The 24,450-nt window shown below is 47.0% G+C and overlaps 2 protein-coding genes across 2 annotated transcripts; one reads left to right on the forward strand and one right to left on the reverse strand.

Annotated features, from left to right (window-relative positions):
- The first annotated feature begins 3,212 nt into the window (after positions 1-3,212).
- On the forward strand, positions 3,213-10,675 carry CALML6 (calmodulin like 6). The gene is made up of 5 exons (XM_087701910.1): positions 3,213-3,306; positions 5,242-5,416; positions 6,149-6,293; positions 7,266-7,366; positions 10,386-10,675. The coding sequence occupies exons 1-5, from the start codon at positions 3,304-3,306 to the stop codon at positions 10,430-10,432; spliced, it is 471 nt and encodes a 156-aa protein (XP_087558036.1). The 5' UTR covers positions 3,213-3,303; the 3' UTR covers positions 10,433-10,675.
- A 2,229-nt stretch (positions 10,676-12,904) lies between these two features.
- Positions 12,905-23,181, reverse strand: TMEM52 (transmembrane protein 52). The gene is made up of 5 exons (XM_087702124.1): positions 22,986-23,181; positions 19,961-20,004; positions 19,211-19,255; positions 15,605-15,774; positions 12,905-14,059 (listed from the first exon to the last, which is right to left on the reverse strand). The coding sequence occupies exons 1-5, from the start codon at positions 23,055-23,057 to the stop codon at positions 13,743-13,745; spliced, it is 648 nt and encodes a 215-aa protein (XP_087558250.1). The 5' UTR covers positions 23,058-23,181; the 3' UTR covers positions 12,905-13,742.
- Positions 23,182-24,450: the final 1,269 nt, after the last annotated feature.

Raw genomic sequence — 24,450 nt, forward strand, 5'->3', positions numbered from 1 at the left:
CTGTGCATGTAGCACTGGCCAGAACCCTCCCCTGTATGTATGTATGTATGTATGTATGTATGCAGATGTAGATTCCTACCGGTTTGGACCGGTTCAGCCGAACTGGTCGTAACTTGGCAACCTGGAACGGCAGCGACCCAGACCTGCCACGCCCCTGAACTGGTTCTCCTGGCAGTGCCTGAGGCGGCGCTATCTTGTTTTTGGCTTTTGTGCATGCGCAAAGCATTTTTTTAGTACTGCACATGCGTGCGCACGCAACGATGAGGGAACTGGCAGTAGCGGCTTGCCAGAACCCAACACTGTATGCATGTGTGTATATCTATCTATCTATCTATCTATCTATCCATCCATCCATCCATCCATCCATCCATCCATCCATCCATCCATCCATCATCTCTATCTATCTATCTATCTATCTATCTATCTATCTATCTATCTATCTATCTATCTATCTATCCATCCATCCATCCATCCATCCATCCATCCATCCATCCATCCATCCCTATCTATCTATCCATCCATCCATCCATCCATCCATCCATCCATCCATCCATCCCTATCTATCTATCTATCTATCTATCTATCTATCTATCTATCTATCTATCTATCTATCTATCCATCCATCCATCCATCCATCCATCCATCCATCCATCATCTATCTCTATCTATCTATCTATCTATCTATCTATCTATCTATCATCTATCTATCTATCTATCTATCTATCTATCTATCTATCTATCCATCCATCCATCCATCCATCCATATCTATCTATCTATCTATCTATCTATCTATCTATCTATCTATCTATCTATCTATCTATCTATCTATCTATCTATCTATCTATCTATCTATCATCTACCTACCTACCTACCTACCCACCTACCCACCCACCCACCCACCCACCTACATACATACATACATACATACATACATACATTGAAATTCCTCCTATAAAACCCAGGTAGCCGAATCGTCCTCCGACCTGCAGATTTCAATGCTTAATTTCCTTGCCTAGAATAAGAAGGGGGGGGGGGGTGTTTAAGATCAAACCAGGATCCAACAAGGAATTTGGCGCCACCAAGTGGCCAAGTAGGGAAATGTGGGAACTACATTCCTTTACGTTCTCCGCCGCGCAATGGAGAGAAGAGGGGCTGTTGGGTGCTCCCTCCCCCTCCCTCGCCGCTAAGCGAGGCTGCCTGCCTGCCAGGCCTCCTAGCCACCCCAAAATGAGCATCATCACCAACCAGCTAGAAGGGAAGGGAGACCATGGACTGGCATATCAGAGCCAGCTCGAGAGCTATTTTTAGACCCTGGCAAATCAGATGAGTGCCCGTGTGTCTCTCCTCCCCCCCCCAGCGCTTGTGCCAGCCAATGCCATTGGGCTCAGCCCCTCCCTCGGCGTTAGGAGGAGGTAGAGTGGCCTAAGGAACGAAAGAGCTGAGGGTGGAAGCAGGGAAGAAGGAAAGGGAGGGGAATGCATTTATCCAACAGCAGGTGGAAGACGAGCAAGCTGGGAATTACCTGGGCAAGAACGCAACCCCTGAGTGTATGCACACAATCACACCTCCACCCACACATATGCAGGGCAGCAGGAGGCCCTCCTCCTCCTCCTCTTCCTCCTTTTCTTCTCCTCTTCATCTTCTTCCTCCTCTTCTTCTTTTCTCCTCCTCCTCCTCTTCATCTTCCTCCTCCTCTTCTTACCATCCTCCTCCTCCTCCCTTTCTTTTTTCTTCCTTCTTCCTCTTTCTCCTCTTCTTCATCTTCCTCCTCCCCCTCCTTCTCCCTCTTTTCTTTTTTCTTCCTTCTTTCCTTCTTCCTCTTTCTCCTCCTCTTCTTCATCTTTTTCCTCCTCCTCCTCTTCTTCCCCTCCTTCTCCCTTTTTCTTCTTCTCCTCTTCCTCCTCTTCTTCCCTTCCTCCTCCTCTTCTTCCCTTCCTTCTCCTTTTCTCCTTCCTCCTCCTTCTCTTCCCTCTTTTCTTTTTTCTGCCTTCTCTCCTTCCTTCTTCTTCCTCCTCCTCCTTTTCCTCCCTCTTTTCTTCTTCTTCCTCCTCCTCCCTTTCATTTTTCTCCTTTCCTTCTCCTTCTTCCTCCTCCTCCTTCTTCCTCCTCCTCCCCTTCTCCTCCTCCTCTTCTCCTCTTCCATTGAGATTTGGGGCTCAATGGCAGCCATAAGTCAAGGACTACCAGCATTGCTGGCTTCCCCAGGACCTTTGAAAGAAATCAAGCCAATCACACTTCAGATTTCTACTCTGGAAGCCTCCTTAATTGCAGGGAATATATATACATACATATATTTCCAGGGGTTATTTCATGGCTTCCAACCCCTTGGGGGTGATATTCAAAATATATTAGCTCCTAAGAGATGTCCTTATTTAGTGCACGATTGATGGACTCTGGGGCTCCAGAGACCCTCTTGCTATTTGGCATGGGGTTTTGTGGCTCACCCTTGTTTAAGAGACAAGAACAGGTGGACAGCTGACGGCCGTCCTATCCTTTCATTTTTGTCACTTCGGCCATCAAGGAAATGAGAAGAAGGGAAGGGAGGGCGGGAGGGCGGGAGGGAGGGAAGGAAATGGAAATCAGAAGGTGGAAAGATGGAAGGAAGGAAACGAGAAAGTGGGAAGGGAGGGAGGAAATGAGAAGGGAGGGAGGAAGAAAGGAAATGGAAACCAGGAGGTGGAAAGATGGAAAGAAGGAAACGAGAAAGTGAGAAGGGAGGGAGGAAATGAGAAGGGAGGGAGGAAGAAAGGAAGGAGGGAGGGAGGAAATGGAAATGAGAAGAAGGGAAGGGAGGGAGGAAAGAAATGAAATGGAAATCAGAAGGTGGAAAGATGGAAGGAAGGAAATGGAAATGAAAGCTGAGATGAAAGGGAGGGAGAAAGGAAGGGATGAAATGAGAAGGAAGGAAACTGAAATAAGGGGGTTAAGAAAGGAAATGGAAATCAGAAGGTAGGAAGGAAAGAAGGAAGGAAAGAAAGAATTCTGACAGCTGCCCAGAGAGCTCCAGTTCCTCCCACCCACCCAAGCAAAGCAGATGTTCCATTTCATTGCAAGACCCCCAACCCTCTTCAAGTCTTAGCAAGGGGCCTTAAGACAAAATTCTTTCCCCCATAAATAGGATCCTCCAGCTTCCATTGCCATAAAAGGCCTCCGATACCCTTCCTCCCTTGGGGGGTTCAAGGCTCCTGCTCTCTCTCCTTCACTGTACAAATGTTTAGCTTCTCCACCACTCCTGCCCGCATGTCCTACCCCATCGCCAGTTAGCTGAAGGGCACCATCCTGGGCGAAAAAGAGCCAAGAAAATGGTGAGTTTCTAATCAAATATAAATTAAAAATAAATAAAAAACTTATCTCTGGAGAGGAACCTCAGTCCGCCCTGCTTGTATATGAGATTTGTAGATTTTTATTTGCTCTGTCTTGTTTCTAATCAATTGGCAGATTTTTTTTAAAAAAGAGACTTTACCCCTAACTACTAGATTTTAAAACAGCTGGAAGAGAAACGTCTGCAAAAATATTTCCCTTCATCTAAGTGTCTATCCTTGGCTGGACGGCTGAATGGATCTGCTTTTGTGGCTATCTAGAATAGAATAGAATGGAATAGAATATAATATAGAATAGAATAGAAAATAGAATAGAATTGAGAAGAATAGAATAGAAAATAAAATAGAATTGAGAAGAATAGACTAGAATAGAAAATAGAATAGAATAGAGAATAGAATAGAATAGAAAATAGAATAGGATTGAGAAGAATAGAATAGAAATAAGAATAGACTGGAAAATAAAATAGAATTGAGAAGAATAGAATAGAAATAGAATAGAAATAGAATAACAGAGTTGGAAGGGACCTTGGAGGTCTTCTAGTCCAACCCCCTGCTCAGGCAGGAAACCCTACACCAGACAAATGGATGTCCAACATCTTCTTAAAAACTTCCAGTGTTGGAGCATTCACAACTTCTGGAGGCAAGTTGTTCCACTGGTTAATTGTTCTGTCAGGAAATTTCTCCTTAGTTCTTATAAGAGAATCCCAGATAAATTTGATTTTTCCTCTGATTTCTAAGCATTGCTTCTCTCGAATGAACAGGCTGTATGGTTCTTTGTCTCGTGTGCAAAGTTCCTTCAGTCGAGGGGTCTGAAAACTTGTTCGAGTTGGCTTAACTTTATCAATTTTTGATTATTATTCAAATCCCTAGTGCCACATAATGGAGTGAGCTCCCGTGACTTGTCCCAGCTTCTGCCAACCTAGCAGTTTGAAAGCACGTAAAAAATGCAAGTAGAAAAATAGGAACCACTAATTTTGTTGGGAAGGGAACAGCATTCCGTGCACCTTCGGGCGCTGAGTCATGCCGGCCACATGACCACGGAGACATCTTCGGACAGCGTTGGCTCTTGGGCTTTGAAACGGAGATGAACAGCGCCCCCTAGAGCCGGGAACGACCAGCACGTATGTGCGAGGGGAATCTATACCTTACTCAGTCTGATAGTATGGGTGTGTTCCAGGTCCCCTCTGTTAAGTGTTGCCATCTGATGGGACCTTCTTTGTGGCTGCTCCACTCCTTCGGAACAGCTTCCCACTGGACATCATATGGAGCGCTAGTTTTTTTAGCCTTCTGGAAAGCTGTGAAGCCTTGGCTTGCTCTTCTTTAAATCTTCCTTTTTCTCATCTCCAAGTGCCACAACTGGCCATCTAGGAGAAGCAGAAGAAGGCAAAAGATGTTGAGAGAGAGTGCAGAGAAGAGCAACCAGGATGATGAGGGGACTGGAGGCTAAAACATACGATGAACGGTTGCAGGAACTGGGCATGGCTGGTCTAGGGAAGAGGAGGACCAGGGGAGATAGGAGAGCATCTTCCAATATTTGAGGGGCTGCCACAGAGAGGAGGGGGTCTCAAGCTATTTTCCAAGGCACCCGAAGGCCAGAGGAGGAACAATGGATGGAAACTGACCAAGGAGAGATTCAACCTGGAAATAAGGACAGTGAGAACAATCCACCAACGGAACAGAAGTTGCCTTCAGAAGTTGTGTCAGCTTCATCCCTGGAGGCTTTCAAGAAGAGACTGGACTGCCATCTGTCAAAAATGGTGTAGGGTCTACTGCTTGGGCGGGGGAGGGGGAGGAGTTGGACTAGATGACCTCCAAGGTCCCTTCCAACTCTTTTAGTCTGTAATGTAATCTGTCGTGCGACAACCCAAAATCAACACTGCCCTCGCCTAAAGTTCATGCCGCTTTCCTTCCCCTCCACAGGCAGAAATTCTAACGCCGGAGCAGATCACCGAATACAAAGGCATCTTTGAGATGTTTGACGAAGAGGGGAATGGCTTGGTGAAGACGGACGAGTTGGAAAGCCTCATGAGTTTGATTGGCATCAACCCCACCAAGCGAGACCTGGTCAACATGGCCAAGGATGTCGACAAAGACAGTAAGTGGGCTGCCATCCCAAGGGACTGCCTTGGGTTCCGAAAAACACCCCAACAACTATTGGTGTCCTCCAGAATGTCTTGTCCTTCACAGTTCTCTTGATCTCTGTCTGATAATTTGGCTGTTACAGCTTCTTTGCTAGGATTGTTCTGTGCGAGACTTCCCAAGAGCATGAAGCAAACTCCTTGTTGTCCCGACAAAAACCCCTTTTATTAATTTGCTGTGAATTCTGCTCCTTCAAATCCAGCAAAGTCTTTCCAGGGAGGATTTACAGTCACAGACCGTATCTGGCTTGGAGAGCTGCCAGGCCGAGATCTGCAAAAATCTTGGGAGAATCACAAACCAATTAAGCGAACTCATTGTCTCCTGCAAACTCCACTCCCCTTTCGCTCCTCTTTTATTTCCTCTGGGAGGGGCCATTCATCGTCCACTTGTGGCCTTACTTCCAAGTGAACCCCATGTGCTTTAGCTCTTCCCTTCGTCTGGCAAGGATGGATTTTCAGGAGTTCTTCACATGTTTTAGCCTTCAATCCCCTAATCCTCTTTGTTGCTCTTCTCTGCACTCTTTCTAGAGTCTTTTTTTTTTTTTAATATTACGGTGACGAAAACTGGATGCTGAATTCCAAGTGTGGCCTTACTACAGCATTGTAACGTGGTATTAATACTTCACGTGATCTTGATTCTATCCCTCTGCCTATGCAGATTTGATCTCTGTTGTCTCTTTCTCCTCCAGAAAAAGGCACCTTCAACTGCGATGGGTTTCTGGTGTTGATGGGCATTTACCACGAGAAATCCAAAAATCAGGACGAGGAACTCAGAGCCGCCTTTAAAGTCTTTGACAAAGAACACAAAGGCTACATAGAGTGGGATACCTTGAAGTAAGCAGCCAAAGGCATGAAGTAGAACCTCTGGGTTCAAGACACAGGAAATGTGGTAATCAGAGGTGGTATTCAGATGGTTTGTACTGGTTCGCCCGAACTGGTAGTGGAAATAGCGGGTGCTAAGAGATGGTATTCAGCCGGTTCAGACTGGTTCACTTGAACTGATAGTGGAAATCGCAGGTGCTAAGAGGTGGGATTCAGCCAGTTCAGACTGGCTCACTCGAACTAGTAGTGAAAATCACGGGTGCTAAGATATGGTATTCAGCCAGTACAGACTGTTCACTCGAACTGGTAGTGGAAATCGTGAGTTCCTTAGAGGTGGGATTCAGCCAGTTCAGACTGGCTCAGTCAAACTAGTAGTGGAAATCACGGGTGCTAAGAGGTGGGATTCAGCCAGTTCAGACTGGTTCACTCGAACTGGTAGTGGAAATCGCGGGTGCTAAGAGGTGGGATTCAGCCAGTTCAGACTGGTTCACTCAAACTGGTAGTAGAAATCGCAGGTCCTAAGAGGTGGTATTCAGCTGGTTAAGACTGGTTCACTTGAACTGGTAGTGGAAATTGTGGGTTTCTTACTGGTGGGATTCAGCCGGTTCAAACCATTTCAGCCGAACCGGTAGTGGAAATCGTGGGTGCTAAGAGGTGGGATTCAGCCAGTTCAGACTGGTTCACTCGAACCGGTAGTGGAAATCACGGGTGCTAAGAGATGGTATTCAGCCGGTTCGTACCGGTTTGCCCGAACCAGTAGTAGAAATTGCAGATGAGCCTGCCCACACACTCCGGCTCTATGCCATCCAATTTAGGCATATTTTCAAGCCAAAGCGCACGCCTAGAAGGCCAACCGCATGTATGGACGGGGGGGCATGTGCGCGAGCAAAGCAAGCGAGCTCACATTTGTGAACCGAGAGGGAAAGTAAGTGAATACCACACCTGGTGATAATTCAACCCTTCTCATGTTTTCTGCCTTTTTAGATACGTATTGATGAACGCTGGAGAACCGTTGGATGAACATGAAGCCGAACTCATGATGAAGGAAGCCGACAAAGACGGGGACGGGACCATCGACTACGAAGGTATTGGAAGCATAATCCTCGCCTGTCATCCGATGGCGCGAGCCAAAAAGGCTGCCTTGAAGAACGTAGGGTTTAAGAGTCAGTTCTACGTAAATCAAGACGGCGCGGTGATTTTAAATTTATTGAAAGCGAGACTAATTCATTAAAAGCTCCCGGAATGGATCATTGGACCATTCCTGGCCTGCAGATCGACAGTCTAAAAAATCTCTCGACACGAAAGGAAAGAGGATAGGGAGGGGGGGGGAAGTGCTAATTCTGAACATTGAAAAACTAATAGTGCTTGCAAATAAGAGATGGAGACCATATGGATACACGTGTGCGGTTCGCATGGCAATCATATGACAATATTGTGAGAAATACTGGCAACCTCTCCCATCTCCCAGTTAACAATAGTTTAGAATTAAAAGCTCTTACTTCTACACGCTGCCTGTCAGAATATCTTCCTCTGGAAGAATTTAAATGCTGGCTTGTTACACTCCTGAGGAATTATTAATGCTGCACATCTATCCCTTCGTTTTAAACTTAGTTCTGTCTTCCAGCTCCATCTCTGCACCTACCCGGTTTCCCCGAAAATAAGATCCAGCTAGAAAATAAGTCCTAGTATGATTTTCCGGGATGCTTGTAATATAAACCATACACCTCCCAAAATAAGCCCCAGTTAAGACTGTCAGCCAGATGGTTGCATTTAGTACCGTATTTTCTCCGAAAGTAAGATCTAATCAGAGAATAAGACCTAATGCGTCTTTTGGAGCAAAAATTAATATAAGACCTGGTCTTATTTTAGGGGAAACACAGTAGCTGGACTGGAAGACTTCACTTTTAAAAATAAGAGTCGCAAACGAAACCAAGTTACAGCCTCTGCTTACGCGTAAACAAATTGATTAACTGCCTCTTTTTATCTTATATGCAAAGATAAAGATGACCCCCCAGGAGATGTCTTGGAGGTCACATCTCAGAATTCTCCCGCAGCCCGGTTCAAAGCTGGAGAATAAAAAGGTGGAATTGGGAAATTATATAGGGAAAAAGCATGGAAGCAAACAGGCACGCCATGCCTCCCCTTGTCCACCAGAAGGCGCCACCCGGATAGAAACCGATTCAGCTGCTGCAGCTAAATACATGTATTTATTTTGCAACCAACACATTGGCTTGACATTTTCACCCATCTTAAGACCTACTTGGAAATATGTTCATAATCCAGCTGGCTGGAGAATTCTGGGAGTGGAAGTCCAAGTAGCTTAAAATGACCAAGGTTGGGAAACCCTGGCCTAACTTACCCTGATCCAATGACCGTATTGTAACAGACCCTGGCGGTTATAGCAATAGCACTTACGACTTATATACTGCTTCACCGTGCTTTATAGCCCTCTCTAAGCGGTTTACAGAGTTAGCGTGTTGCCCCCAACAATCTGGCTCCACATTTTATCCACGTCGGAAGGACGGGAGGCTGAGTCAACCTTGAGCCTGGCGGGATTTGAACTGCCAAATTGCAGGCAGCCGGCAGGCAGCACAAGTAGCCTGCAGTACTGCATTCTGACCACTGCGCCACTCTTATATATATTCTGCCTCTGCATATAAAGGTAGTCCTTGACTTTTAACCAAAAATTGAGCCCAAAATTTCTGTGAGACGGTTGTTAAGTGGATTTTGCCCCAATTTTATGAACTTTCTTGCCACAGTCATTCAGTGAATCACTGCAGTTGTTTAGCAACGTGGTTGTTAAGTGAACCGAGCTTCCCCACTGACTTTGCTTGTCGGAAGGTCGCGGAAGGGAGGTCGCGTGACTCTGGGACCCTGCGACCGTCATAAATATGAATCAGTGGGCAAGCGTCTGAATTTTATTCACGTGAGCTTGGGGGAAATGCTGTCATGGTTGTAAGTATTTATAAAAAGGTCTTAGGTCATTTTTTTTCAGCGCTGTTGTAACTTTGAACGGTCACTAAATGAAGTGTTGTAAGTTGAGGGCTACTTGTAGAATCCTACGTCCACCCCATGGAAAGAAAGCAGGGTAGTGTAGGCATCTAGGTCACCTCCAGGACCAAAGTGGCTAACTTCGTGTCTTCATCTTGCTCAACAGAAGGGCTAGTCCCGGGTGGAAAAATTACTACTAGGTGTAATTTGGGGCATCCTGTGCCTATTGGCAGCAGGCCCCTCTAGAAGCCAAATCAGATGAAGAGGAGGTATGAAATCAGGGTCAGCATCAGGGCAACCTGGGAGTTCCGAGGGGGAAGAGGGAATGGAGTGGAGAGAGAGAGAGAGAGAGAGAGAGACAGAGACAGAGACAGAGACAGAGACAGAGAGACAGACATAGACAGAGGTGGAGCCTGGGTCGTCCGTCAGCCCTCAGATGGAGGGTCAACAGCCCCCAGGTCTGGAAGTGGCTGATGAGGAAGAAGAGAAACAGCTGCATCCAGTGCCTGACGTGCAGATGCACAGAAAGCAGAGGAGAGGAGAGCAGTGGAAATCTATGGGCTGGTCCTTGGGACAGAAGAGCCACCACTGCTAGCGAAGCCCCCACCCCTAGCTCTGTGGATTTGCAGAAAGCAGAGGAGAGCAGTGGAAATCTATGGGCTGGTCCTTGGGACGGAAGAGCCACTGCTGTTAGCGAAGCCCCCACCCCTAGCTCTGCGGTTGCACAGAAGGCAGAGGTGAGGAGAGCAGTGGAAAACTATGGGCTGGTCCTTGGGACGGAAGAGCCACTGCTGCTAGCGAAGCCCCCACCCCTAGCTCTGGGGATCAAAGGCAGGGAGTGGAGGTGAATAGGTGTGCCAGACAACTATTCATCTCCAGCCAGCCAGAGTAGTCAGCCTGAGAGAGAAACTTTTTGCCAGAGCTGCCGGCATTCTTAATAAAGGAATCTTTTGAGTTCACTTCAGATGGTTTGTCGTGTTTGGGGAACTGGGTCAAAACACACATCCTGTCAACATGTTTAGGGGATAGCAAGGAAGGAAGGACACAGGTTTTTTGTTTTTTTTTTAAAGGACATTTCTACCTTCTTGCTCTAGTATGTTTTTCCTTTTCCAGAATTCGTGGCCATGATGACGGGAGAATCCTTCAAACTGACTCAATAAGTCCTCGGAGAAACTCTTCGGTTCCATCTCCCCTATCTGCTTTCTCTTCCTTCGGCGATGCCAAGGGGGTTAAAAGACGGTGACAGAACCTGGACACCAAACAGCAACACGTAAAGTCACAGCTCTGGGTCACAGCAAGAAGTCTTTAAAGTTGGGAGAAGAGGCGTGAAACTTCTTTTTAGTAGCCACATTCGGACAGAATTTATTACCCGCGTTGAGTGCTCTCAATAAAGCCTGTGTCAAATTTAACACACAAAGTTTTTGGGGGGGGGGAATGGGTGACACTTGGTACTTTGTACGCAACCCCTGTGTCAGGTTTCCGAAAGATGCCCTAATTGATTCATGAGCCTCAAGCCAAGTTTCAAAAGAAAACCAGTCATTTATTTCGGCATTACCTCCCTGCAGTCAGATCTAAAACCTCATTTGAATTATGGCCGAACTTTACCCTTGTTCCTTCCCTCCCCTCACTCTGTGTCATGAATCACATTCACCAACGAGGTGCACCCCTTACAAGCCTGTTGTAGTAATCTGAGATCCGACTCTAGCCGAAGGTATGCATGGAATGCTCTCCCCCCTTTTCCTCACCATGGCAACTTTATGAGTTGAAACCCTGTGTGTTCTTCCAAACGACCCAGGAGTTGCGCAAATGGAGCATCATGACTTCTGCTAAGCTGTAACCTGGGTTTGTTAAGCCCTAGCCCAGTGGATTGTGCGAAGCTGCCATTCTGGTATTAAACCAGGATGGTGGTTTCCCACCCAGCCACTTCTCCCTTAAATCTGCACAGGGAGTCCTCGACTTACAACAGTGAATGTTCAAAGTGACAATGACTTGGGATTTTTCACTTTTATGGCCATTGCAGCATCCCTGTGATCGTGTGATCAAATTTCAAACGCTTAGTAACTGGCTCGTATTTATGACGGTCGCAGTGTCCTGGGGTGACGTGATCCCCTCTTGCAACCTTCTGGCAAGCCATGTCAACGGGGAAGCTAGATTAGCTTCACAACCGGGTTACTAACAGCAATGGCAGTGATTCACTTAACAACAGTGACAAGAAAGGTCGTAAAGTGGGGCAAAGTTCGCTTAACCGATGCCTCGCTTAGCAGCCCCAATTTTGGGCTCAATTGTGGTCTTAAGTTGAGGGCTACTTCTACACAGTGGTGGGATTCAGCTGGTTTGGGATAGTTTGGGCAAACCAGTTGTTAAATTGCTGGCTGGCCCCACCCCTGCCCAGTTCCCCCCCCCCATTTTTGATCCCAGGGAGGTGCAGGATGCTGTGTGCTGCCTGTCACACCTCTGGCCACTCCCACCATGGCCACGCCCACCCAGCCGGTCATTAGGGCAGAGAACCGGTTGTTAAATTATTTGACCCCACCACTGCCTGTACTGTGAAACGGAGGCCCTCCAGAGACAATGAATGATTGAAAGAGAAAATAACGCGGCAAAACACACCCGTTCCTTAAAGGGGTTGAGTATTAGAGACTATTTCAGATTCGTTCCAAAATTTCATTCCAAGATTTTCTATGAAAAATTAGATCAATGGGGAGGAAAACACTATTCAGGTGAGTATTTATACAAGCATTCTTCCAATGTATATACAACAGAGAGAGAGAGAGAGAGAGACAGAAAAGAGAAAGAGACACACAGACAAAGGGAGAGAAAGAGAGACAGAGAAAGACAGAGAGACAGATAGACACACACACACAAAGAGAGACAAGACAGAGAGAGACAGAGAAAGAGACACAGAGAGACAGACAGACAGAGACACAGAGAGAAAGAAAGAGAAAGAGAGACATAGAGAGACAGAGAGAAAGAGAGAGACACAGAGAGAAAGAGACAGAGAGAGACAGACAGGCAGAGACAGAGAGAGACAGAGAGAAAGAGAGAGACACGGAGAGACACAGAAAAAGAGAGACAGAGAAAGAGAGAGACAGAGAGAGAGACACACATAGAGAAAGAAAGAGAGAGAGAGAGAGAAAGAGAGACACACAGAGAGACAGAGACACAGAGAGACACAAACACACACACAGAGAGACAGAGACACACAGAGAGAAAGAGACAGACACAGACAGACAGAGACACAGAGACAGAGACACACAGACAGACAGAGGGACAGAAAGAGACAGAGAGACACACAGAGAGAAAAACACTTTTTAAGACAAATACCTAAAATACAAAACACATCAATAGTCCAGCAGAATATTGCTAGATTCAAAATTTAAAAAAAACCTCAAGGGCTTCTTGGCAAAAAAGACGGCATCCTTCTTTTAAATCCGCAGCAAGAACTCAAAATACATCCCAACGCAGAATTCCCATCCTAATTGGACGCAGAGCAATTGTCTTCGGAGGAGTCGACGGAATCGGGGCTGCCGGAAACCGACAAACTATACTCCGGTTTGGATTTAGGATTAAAAACAAAAGGAACTTTGGCCTTTCCCGGAAGAGTTCCCAACACTTTGGCACCGTGGAAAATATCGCCCAGTCTATCGAAAGACGATGGGGGAAAAAGAAAATTAAAAAACGGGACCTGGGTCCAAGTTTGGCCGTTACATAGCAACGAATTCCATCTTCCAGCGATTTGCTGGAAAATCCAGTCTTCCCAGAAGAAGAGAGAGATTAATCTGGACTTGCTCTCGGGGGGGTTTTCCTTTCGGGATGTGTGGGGTACAAATCCTTTGACCCCCTTTAAGTCCAGCAGGCACAAACTTTCTGCTAATCCAATGCACTCAGGGCAGCTGAACCTCTAAGGGTAGGGGGCTTGTTTCCCCCCTCCCCAAAAAAGCTTTATTTTTCACCTTGGATAATTCAGACACGGCAGAAGGGGTTTGGCAAGGCTCTCGTTTCCATTTTCCCGAAAAGTCCAACGGTACCCATGGGGGTGGCTCAGTGGCTGAGACGCTGAGCTTGTCGATCAGAAAGGTTGGCGGTTTGAATCCCCAGCGCCGTGTAACGGAGGGAGTTCCCCAGTGACTTGTCCCGGCTTCTGCCAACCTAGCCGTTTGAAAGCACATTAAAAAATGCAAGGAGAAAAATAGGAATCGCCTTTGGTGGGAAGGGAACAGTGTTCCGTGTGCCTTCGGCGTTCAGTCGTGACGGCCACATGACCACAGAGATGTCTTCGGACAGCGCTGGCTCTTCGGCTTTCAAACGGAGATGAGCACCGCCCCCTAGAGTCAGGAACGACTAGCACAGATGTGTGAGGGGAACCTTTACTTTTACCAGAAGTGGCAGGAGACACTGGATCCAAGCACAGATTATCACATTTCCCTTCTCCACTGTGACTTCAGTCCGCATTCCCCTCTTCCCCTACCACTACGATTGCTCGGGGGAAGAAGCAGATGCATCCCCCGGGTTCTCCTGCGCCTCCATGGGGTGGTTTTGGGATGATCCGGGCAAATTGGGGGTTTCGTTCCTCTCCCTATCTGACGCTGCTGGTTCACAGGCGTGGCTGTCTGGTTTTGGGCCCACTGACGGAGTCTCCGGCTTGGACATGCGGATGGCCTCGTCGTAAGAAGGGGGCATCTCTATGGCGTAGAGGCTGTAGGCTGGAGGACAAGCCGTATTCCGATCCGGGTCTCCAAAAGGTAGCGAGAGTGAGACGTTAGCGGGGTACTGGAGGGAGCTATAGGCTGTAAAAACAACGAAGCAGAAAGATTAGGCCAGGGGTCAGCAATCTTAAACAGTCAAAGAGCCAGAAAGGTCCTAACCAGAAGCCCCCTGTTCAATTCTGGAGTCAATCGGAAGTCCGGTTCCCCCACCATAGAGTCTCCTCCTAGTGCGGTGTTCTTTTTCCTCTACCTGCCTTAACCGAAAGCCCTATCAATTGTGGAGCTGACTGGCGACAGGGAGCCGCAGCAGAGGGATGAAAGAGCCATATGCGGCTCAAGAGCCGCAGTTTGATGACCCCTGGATTAGGCCAGTGATGGCTAACCTTTTTGTCATCACCTGCCGAAAGCGCATAACGCAATGCGCGCAGGACACTCCCCCCCACGTGCCCCACCCCTGCACATGTGCACATTACCCCCCCCCACTGCACCCACCTTCCTGGGAGTATGCCGCACCACGCCTCATTTTGGGCCCAATAGGCCTCTCTGAAGTCTCCTAAGACCAAAAAACAGGGCACGGGAAGGAGCACGCTGCCTCCCCCCCCCCCCCGTGCTTCCCTCGTCCCTACGCATGTGACGATACCATCACCCCCTGCATGCCTGCGCGTCTCCTGCATGCACCCTGCCAAGGGATGGGTTCCTACCGGTTTGGGAAGTACCAGTTCTATCGGCGGCACCATAGGTGCTGCCCTCTTGTTTTTTGCTTCTGTGCATGCGCAGAAGCAATTTTTTTATTACTGTGCAGCGCAAAGCATGTCCCTGAGCGAACCAGCAGTAACAGAAGCTGGAGCCCACCCTTGACCTCGCCCCCACGCATGCGTGGCAGAGACCCAAAAATCAGAAGGCCGGCAGGCACGGTGGAGTTGAGCTGGGGCGACGGATTGTATGCCCACAGGGAGGGCTCCGTGTGCCACCTGCGGCACGCATGCTATGGCTCCCCTGGTCCTTCTTTTCATTAAACTAGACATACCCAGTTCCTGCAACCGTTCTTCATATGTTTTAGTCTCCAGTCCCCTAATCATCTTCGTTGCTCTTCTCTGCATTCTTTCTAGAGTCTCCACATCTTTTCTACATCGTGGCAACCAAAACTGGAAGCCGTATTCCAAGTGTGGCCTTACCAAGGCCTTATAAAGTGTTATCACCACTTCACGTGATCTTGATTCTCTCCCTCTGTTGATGCAGCCTAGAACTGTGTTGGCTTTTTTGGCAGCTGCTGCACACGGCTGGCTCCTATTTAAATGGTCGTCCACTAGGACTCCAAGATCCCTCTCACAGTTACTACTATTGAGCAAGGTACCACCTATACTGTAGCTGTGCATTTCGTTTTCCTTGCCTAAATGTAGAACCTGACTCTTTTCACCATTGAATTTCATTTTGTTAGATAGCCCCCAATGTTCAGGTTTGTCAAGATCCTTCTGTATCTTAAGCCTGTCTTCCGGAGTGTTGGCTATTCTTCACAGTCTTCATCTCATTTACTTATGTTTATAAACATAAACATACTTGCAGTCCCCCAGTTGTGAAGTGAATCTGCCTCTTCCCAAATGACTTAACTTGTCATTGTTTACTTACAGGTAACGGTGCTGTGGGCGGTGCTGTCATGCTCCATGGGGATGACGGTGAGGTTGTGCGCATGGGGTGGGAAGGTCTGACGCAGGGGTTGCTTGGTGCGGCAGCAAAATTTGGCACAGCTGGCTCCGATCCCACACATCAGGAGCAGGAACACCGTGAGCAGGATAAGCCTGCGGGGAGAAAGGGGGGAAAGGTAGTGAGTGGGATGACAAGGAGAGAGGGAGGAAGGCAAAGAGAGAAGGAAGGAAGAAGAGAGAAAGAAGGGAGGAGGGAGGAAAGAAAGTAGAAAGGAAGGGTAAAAGAGAGAGGGAAGGAAGGGATTAAAGAGAGAAGGAAGGAGAGAAAGCAGGGGAGAGGGAGGAAGGGAAAGAGAGAAGGAAGGAAGGAAGGAAGGAAGGAAGGAAGGAAGGAAGGAAGGAAGGAAGGGAGAAAGTAGGGAGGAGGGAGGAAAGAAAGTAGAAAGAACGGTAAAAGAGGGAGGGAAGGGATTAAAGAGAGAAGGAAGGAGAAAGCAGGGGAGAGGGAGGAAGGGAAAGAGAGAAGGAAGGAAGGAAGGGAGAAAGTAGGGAGGAGGGAGGAAAGAAAGTAGAAAGAACGGTAAAAGAGAGAGCGAAGGAAGGGATAAAAGAGAGAAGGAAGGAGAGAAAGCAGGAGAGTGGGAGGAAGGCAAAGAGAGAAGGGGAAAAGAGAGAAAGCAGGAAGGAGGGAGGAAAGGAAGAATGGAAGGGTAAAAGAGGGAAGAAAGGAAGGGATAAAAGAGAAGGATAGAAAGCAGGAGAGAGGGAGGAAGGCAAAGAGATTTTTTACATCCGTGAGTGCATGGGCACGCGTGGGCGTGTCTCCTCCCCCCAATTATAGTCCTTACTGCCTGCTTTTAAAAAAAAGAGCTCATAAAACCTTTGCACGATTAAGTGATCTGTTGCAGAGGGCACTAAGGCAGATCGCCAAGAGACAAAAAGGAAAAGGAAAAAAAGAAAATGGGCACTCAGACAGTTAGGGATTTGACATTTCTAGGTAAAACATTGCCAAAATCCTTAATGATTGACACAAAAGAACTACCCGTTGTAATTTTGTCATCTGCTTTCTGTTCTTAGGCCAAGTAAAAATATGTACATTATATATGTGTATGTATATCTATTACACAGAGAGAGAGAGACAGAGAGAGACAGAGAGAGAGACAGAGACAGAGAGAGACAGAGACAGAGAGAGACAGGGACAGAGATCAGATGATAAAACTGCACTATATATGATAAAAATTACAACACATATTTAATCCAGCAAGGGTGTTTCCCCTTAATTAGGCAGTTGTCCATCCATCACAGCCAATAATGGCAACCTTACAACTTGTGGACTTCAACTCCCAGAATTCCCGAGCCCGCGTGGGAGTGCCGGGAGGTTTCCACCAGCAGCTGTATTTCAGGAATGTATTTATAAGAGCAATATCATTTTATTTATTTATTTTGGTCCTGAAAGCAAACTGTTTTGAGGGGCAGCTGTTAGAAAGTTGCTAAAACAGGATTCACCAACTCTTACCGAGTTTCCCCGAAAATAAGACAAGGGTCTTATTTGCTTTTGACCCCCAAAATAAGCACCTGGCCTTATTTTCGGGGAGGTCTTATTATTTGTGAGGTGCAGGAGGAAGCGAGCGTGGTCACCTCGTGGCTGCTGCTGTGTTGCAATATTTGGGGGGAGGGCTTATTTTCGGGGGAGGGCTTATCTTAGCGCATAAAAGCCCAATTGGGCTTATTATCTTGGGAAGTCTTATTTTCAGGGTAGCAAGGCGCAAATCGTAGAGGCCCGACCCCAGAAGATCCACACAATGCATTAAACCCGGGGTTGGCTAAATAGAATGTCTATGTTTAATCCACCTTGTGCGGTAAAACACCTTTATGGAATGACGTGATTTTTGCTTTCCCACGACAGCCGCAACCTGAGACTGTGAGCCCAGCCGTTGCTTAATTTACGTGGCTTCTGCAAATTAGTGGCCGAATGGAAACTAGCAGTTGTACTTCGTCGTCTTCAGCGAGTCTCGTTCGGTTGATTTTATTCTCAAAAATTCCCCGGAAGCAGAGAGAAGTAGGTGGAAACCTGACCTCATCCTCGGGTATGCCAAACATGCTCCCTCCCAAAGCTAATTCAGAATGAGTAGAAGGCCCTGCCCCGCGCTCGACTCCTTCAGCTAACAAAACCCGGTCATCTGAATCACCGCAAAGGAGGGAAAATCCACCCACTTTTTCTGGGTGAGGCCAACTGCTCAGGTTTCTGATAGCTCAGGAGGATGTTGACCCACTAACTCGGTGTGTTTGTGAGTCACACACCCGTAGCAGCAGGCAGGAATTTTGGTCAACGAGAAGAGAAACGAGGAATTCATCTGAAGAAGAAAGGCGGAGGAGGACGGGCCCTAGAAGAAACCAAATTTTTTTTTGCCTCTCTTGGGCAGGTGGGCTGAGCCTTAATTGGGCACCTCTGTGATCTCCCCCACTTCCAGAGAGGGGGGGTGTAGTCCCGTGATGGCGAACCTGTGGCACACGTGCCAGAGGTGGCACACAGAGCCCTCTCTGTGGACCCATGCGCCATTGCTAATTGCACTTCTGGTTTCCGCCGTGCACATGAGCGCCAGCAAGCTGGGTCTTTGCTGGTGCTGGAGCACTGGAAAACAGTCCGAAAAACATCATGAAAACAGCCCCCAAAACGCTCTGAAATTAGCTTGGAAAACAGCCTGAAAATCCCCCCCCCCAAAAAAACCCTGAAAACAGGCCAAATAAGTCCTGAAAATGGACTGAAAAATGCTTGAAAACAGACCAAAAAAAACCTCCTGAAAACAGCCCGAAATCACCCTGAAAATGGCCCAATAAATACCCTGAAAAACACCCCGAAAACAGCCAAAAACTGGTATGAAAATGAACCCCAAAATGTCCTGAAAACAGCCTGAAAAAATCCCCCAAAACACCCTGAAAACAGCCCCACAAAGTCCTGAAAACGGACTGAAAAACGCTTGAAAACAGCCCGAAAAACACCCTGAAAATGGCCTGAAAAACACCCTGAAAACAGCCCAAAAACGGCCTGAAAACAGCCTGAAAAATGGCCTGAAAATAGCCCGAAAATAGCAAAAACACCAGCCAAAAAACAGGCATCTGTGCCAGGTGCCGGCGCCTGGAGGCTCAGCGGGCTGAGATGGTCAGCCAGTTCCAGGCCATGATGCAGCCCCACTGGAACGAGGCCCACCGGCTCTTTGCCACCAGCGGTGCTTCCCTCCAGCCTTCGCCCAAAGCCCCCCACCAGGAGGCTGAAGCAGACCCCAAGTTGGGATTTCTGCCCCCCTCCGACCCCCTCAAAAAGACCCCGAAGGGGGAGACTCTCTGCAGCAACACAAGCCTTCATTGCACATAACCGTCCCGGGGGGGGGGGCGTAGTTTGAGGACCCCTAATTTAGTGCGATATAAAAAAGGCAAATCATTTTTCTGCAGACCACCAAAATTTTCTCGCGGACCCCCAGTTGGGGACGGCTGCTCAGAGAGACACCCAGGACTGGATCTGCAGTTCTGGATGAGCTGCTGCTTAAACAAAGATGCTTCGGGAACGATAAAAATAATAAATGCAGCTTACCAAACGTACCACAGGCTTGTCCAGCTGGTGCCTTGTTCGGAACATCTGCCGGAGAAGGAAGTCACCGATCACTAATCAATCACTTGACCCAGCTTGACACACACACACACACGCGCGCGCGCACACACACACACACAGATAACAACCTGATCCAGCTCACCCACACCCAGAGCAAACAAAAAAGAAGGGAGGCAGAGATTTTGTCACTTCCAGTTTGGAGGTGAGTAACTGGAAGGCAGAAAACGCAACAACAGACCACCTTTTAAGTATTTGAAAATTTATGCACAGGTAGTTCTCGACTTATAGCCATTCGTTTAGTGTCCAAAGTTCCAAAGGCACTGAAAAAAACATGACTTACGACCAGTTTTCAGGCTTACGACCAGTTTTCAGGCTTACCACCGCATTCGGTCACATCATCAAAATTCAGACGCTGCACAGATGACTCTTATTTATGACGGTTGCAGTCTCCTGGCCGGGGGTGGTGGTGGTGTCACGTGAGTCCCGTTTTGCAGTCTTCTGACAAGCCAAATCAACGGGGAAACCTGATTCACTTAACGGCCGTGTGACTGGCTTAACAACTGAAGAGATTCACTTAACAACAGCGGCAAGGAAAGGCCATAAAAATGGGCCAAAACTCACTTTTAAACAAATGGCTCAGCTAATGACTAAGGTTTTGGGCTCACGTTGTGGTCGAAAGTCGAGGACTGCCTGTGTGTACCTACTCAAAGATGACACTTAAAATTTACTCACTCTTGGTGGCCGGTGCAGAGGATCTCACAAAAGGAAGGCAGAGCCTGACGGAGAGGAGGAAAATAGAATATTAAGCACAGAACAGGAAGACAAGAAGGCAAATTCTGGATCTTGATTTGGTGGCTCTTAAAAACAGACAGCAGCTAAAACAACTCTGTTGATCTGATGGGTTTGAGAATCAGACTCAAGTACTACAGTACCAATCGTCCACAACTCGGATCTCCCTGAGAGGTTCACAAAATTATACCCCGATACTCACGTTTTCCTGCCTTGAGTTCTTAAATTACTTTCTGGATTTACAGAATGACCAGAGGAGAGTTTCAATTCATATTTAGAATAGAATAGAATAGAATAGAGTAGAATAGAGTAGGGTAGGGTAATTTCCAATTTATTAGTATTTGTATGCTGCCCACTCCCATTGGGACTCTGGGCGGCTTACAGGCAAGACGAACATATATTAAAAAATTTAAGATAAAAATACAAGTGTTAAAAATATCAACAACATGCATACAGTTGGAGTGGGGCTGGATACTACTCAACAGCCCCAGGCCTGCCGGAACAGCCAGGTCTTCGTGGCTTTACGGAAGGCCGGAAGGGTGGTAAGGGTCCGGATCTCTACGGGGAGATCGTTCCATAGGGCCGGAGCAGCTACAGAGAAGGCCCTTCCCCGGGGAGCCAGGGGTATAATAGAATAGAGTAGAGTAGAGCAGTGATCTTCAACGTTAGCAACTTTAAGACTTGTGGACTTCAACTCCCAGAGTTCCTCAGCCAGCTTTGCTGGCTGAGGAACTCTGGGAGTTGAAGTCCACAGGTCTTAAAGTTGCCAAGGTTGGAGACCACTGGAGTAGAGTAGAGTAGGGTAGGGTAGGGAAAGGTAGGGTAGGGTAAGGTAGGATAGAATAGAATAGAATAGAATAGAATAACAGAGTTGGAAGGGACCTTGGAGGTCTTCTAGTCCAACGCCCTGCTCAGGCAGGAATCCCTATGCCATTACTGAGGGATTAAATTCAATCAATAATCCAAACCCTGTAAAACAAGCCAAAGTTAAAAATAAAATCAACCCAGCATTCTTCACAAATGCAGATGCTAAGCCCAATGTTTTTCAACGGTTGGCCCCTTGAAGATATGCGGACTTCAACTCCCAGAATCCCCCATGCCTGGGGAATTCTGGGAGTTGAAGTCCACATGATCTCCCAGCGGCCAGGGTTGAGAAATCCTGCTGCATTGGCTTGGGGACAAACTCAAAACAATGCTGTGTGAACACAACACAAACGCACTGCTGGACTTTTAATTCAAAACATTTAGAAAACGGGTTTGTTCTGGACTCCAAACCCTGTTCGTTCTGCCCGGAAGTTCTTCCCCAACCAGAATTCGACTCCACGACAAAGAAAACCCTGCTGTTTATTCACTCAACCTAAAATGCACATCCTTCATTGCTCTACAAAAAATAAGAATAAAGAGACGGGACTATGCAGGAACTGGGTATGTCTAGTATTATGAAAAGAAGGACCAGGGGAGACAGGATAGCAGTCTTCCAATATCTCAGGGGTTGCCCCCAAAGAAGAGGGAGTCAAGCGATTCTCCAAGGCACCTGAGTGCAGAACAAGAAGCAGTGGGTGGAAACTAATCAAGGAGAGAAGCAACTTAGAACTGAGGAGAAATTTCCTGACAGTGAGAACAATAACTCAGTGGAACAACTTGGCCTCCAGAAGTTGTGAATGCTCCAACACTGGAGGTTTTTAAGAAGAGGTTGGATCTCCATTTGTCTGAATTGGTGCAGGGTTTCCTGCCTAAGCAGGGGGTTGGACTAGAAGATCTCTAAGGTCCCTTCCAACTCTGTTATTCTATTCTATTTCTATTGTGTTCCCCGTAACTATAGTGTGAAAATTGGACGTTAAAAAAAGCAGGACAGGAAGAAAATGGGCTTTTTTGAGATGCGGTGCCAGGGGAAGGCTCCTGCGCATTCCTTGGATGGCAAAGCTGACCAGCAACATAATATAATACAGGCAGCCCTCAACCTACGACCACAACTGAGTCTCAAAGGGGGATTGGACTAGAAGACCTCCAAGGTCCCTTCCAATTCTGTTATTCTATTCTATTTTCTCTTCTCTTCTATTTTACTTATTCTCTTCTATTTTCTCTTCTCTTCTATTTTCTATTCTATACTCTGTTCTCTTCTGTTCTCACCTCTTATCTTCTCTATTCTATTTTCTCTTTTCTTCTATTTTACTTATTCTCTTCTCTTCTATTTTCTCTTCTATTTTCTCTTCTCTTCTTTTTTACTTATACTCTTCTCTTCTATTTTCTATTCTATTCTATATTCTGTTCTCTTTTCTTTTCTTCTCCTATTCTGTTCTCTTCTATATTCTATTCTATTCTATTCTATTCTATGTTCTCTTCTATCTTCTCTATTCTATTTTATGTTCTCTTCTCTTCTATTTTATTCTTTTCTCTTCTCTTCTATTTTCTATTCTATTCTATTTTCTCTTCTCTTCTATTTTACTTATTCTTTTCTATTCTTTTCTCTTCTCTATTCTATTTTCTCTTCTCTTCTCTTTTCTATTTTATTCTATTTTCTCTTCTCTTCTATTTTACTTATACTTTTCTCTTCTATTTTCTACTCTATTCTATATTCTGTTCTTTTCTTTTCTTCTCTCTTCTCTTCTATATTCTCTTCTATTTTTTCTCTTCTCTTCTATCTGCTCTTCTTTATTCTATTTTATATTCTCTTCTCTTCTATGTTCTCTTCTATATTGTCTTCTCTCTTCTCTCCTCTTCTTATTCCCTATTCTATTCTACTCTACTCTTTCTCCGGGACTCTAAAGCAAGTCGCTTTTACAGATGGGATTTCTGGACGCGCTAGAAAGTGGGCGCTGGGGGTATTTCACAAGAGACGCGCACCCGAAGGATGGACCCGGGTTTTCGGCGGTCGTGAGAACCCAGCTTTCTCCCCCCTCCACCCACCCGCAAGCATCCCCCGAGAGGCTGTGATCGAAAGCCCCGGGGAGCGGGGAAAGCCACTCACCTGCGCCCCGATGGCGGCCGCCCAGAGGACAGGAGAGGAGAGCCGGCTGGCTGGGCGGCTGGAAGAAGCCATAGGCAGCGGGGAGGAAGCGGCTGAGCGGCCTCCGGGGCCCGCCGAGGCCGCCTTTGTCTCGGACGCCGGCCCAAGAGCGCCGCCGATCGCGCAGGAGAGTCCAAAGGGGACGCCTAGCGAAGGAGAGTCGTCGGCCAGAAGCCACGCCTCTCCCTGACAGGCCACGCCCACGCCCAGCTTCAACACACACACAGAGAGGGAGGGAGGGAGGGAGGGAGAGAGAGAGAGGGGGGGGGGCTTTCCTAAGGACTCGGAAGCGGCCGGCTTCTCCAACCGGGCGCCCGCCCGCCGTTCCAAACGGGTTGGTTTCCACCAGCGCTTTCTGTCTAATTGGGGGAGGGGGGATACGGAGGCGCGGAGCCATTGATCAGGAGGTGGGGGATCAGGAGGATGGGTTTGGCAGTCAAGGACCCCCCCCCCCGGCAATCCCTGACTAAGCCTCTATTGTCCGGTGACTTTTATCGGTCGGTCTGTTTGTCTATTCAACCATCCATCCGTATCTATCTATCTATCTATCTATCTATCTATCTATCTATCTATCTATCTATCTATCTATCTATCTATCTATCTATCATCTATCTAATTATCTATCTATCTATCATCTATCTAATTATCTATCTATCTATCTATCTATCTATCTATCTATCTATCTATATCTATCTATCTAATTATCTATCTATCTATCTATCTATCATCTATCTAATTATCTATCTAAATATCTAAATATCTATCTATCTATCTATCCATCCATCCATCCATCCATCCATCCATCCATCATCCCTGTCTGTCTGTCTGTCTGTCCATCTGTCCATCCATTTGTATCTCTTCTATCTTCTATTTCTATCCTATCCATCCGTCCATCCATCTATCCGTTTATCTATCTATCTATCTATCTATCTATCTATCTATCTATCTATCTATCTATCTATCCATCCATCCATCCATCCATCCATCCCTGTCTGTCTGTCTGTCTGTCCGTCCGTCCGTCCATCCATCCATCCATCCATCCATCCATCCATCCATCCATCCATCCATTTGTATCTCTTCTATCTTCTATCTATTTCTATCCTATCCATCCGTCCATCCATCTAACCATCCCTGTCTGTCTGTCCAACCATCCATTTGTATCTCTTTTATCTTCTATCTATTTCTATCCTATCCATCCATCTATCCATCTGCCTATCTATCTGTCTATCCATCCATCCAACCATCCATCCATCCTGCTGTCCAGAACCATCAATCAAGAGCATCGCCTCTCCCTCCAAGACCTGGATCTCTTCTCCAGCTGCCCTTCCCAAGAGAGGCTGAGCCTTAGCTATACTTATTTATTCATTTCAAACACCAATAGAGCCACCCACCTTACATCGGAAGTCTGAGAGACTCCCGGCGGACA

Source organism: Thamnophis sirtalis, unplaced genomic scaffold, assembly GCF_051295495.1.
Source record: "Thamnophis sirtalis isolate CommonGarterSnake01/CBP01778 unplaced genomic scaffold, rThaSir2_p1.2 scaffold_15, whole genome shotgun sequence".
NCBI classification, from domain to species: domain Eukaryota; kingdom Metazoa; phylum Chordata; class Lepidosauria; order Squamata; family Natricidae; genus Thamnophis; species Thamnophis sirtalis.

What these genes read in the sequence shown, in the direction of transcription:
- CALML6 (XM_087701910.1), top strand. An exon ending in CAAGGATGTCGACAAAGACA is followed by an intron (nt 5,417 to 6,148) that starts GTAAGTGGGCTG and finishes TTTCTCCTCCAG; the next exon opens with AAAAAGGCACCTTCAACTGC. An exon ending in CGGGACCATCGACTACGAAG is followed by an intron (nt 7,367 to 10,385) that starts GTATTGGAAGCA and finishes TTCCTTTTCCAG; the next exon opens with AATTCGTGGCCATGATGACG.
- TMEM52 (XM_087702124.1), bottom strand. Translation starts at nt 23,057, where the DNA reads ATGGCTTCTTCCAGCCGCCCAGCCAGCCGGCTCTCCTCTCCTGTCCTC. An exon ending in CTCTGCACCGGCCACCAAGA is followed by an intron (nt 19,256 to 19,960) that starts GTGAGTAAATTT and finishes CTTCTCCGGCAG; the next exon opens with ATGTTCCGAACAAGGCACCA. An exon ending in CGCCCACAGCACCGTTACCT is followed by an intron (nt 14,060 to 15,604) that starts GTAAGTAAACAA and finishes TTGTTTTTACAG; the next exon opens with CCTATAGCTCCCTCCAGTAC.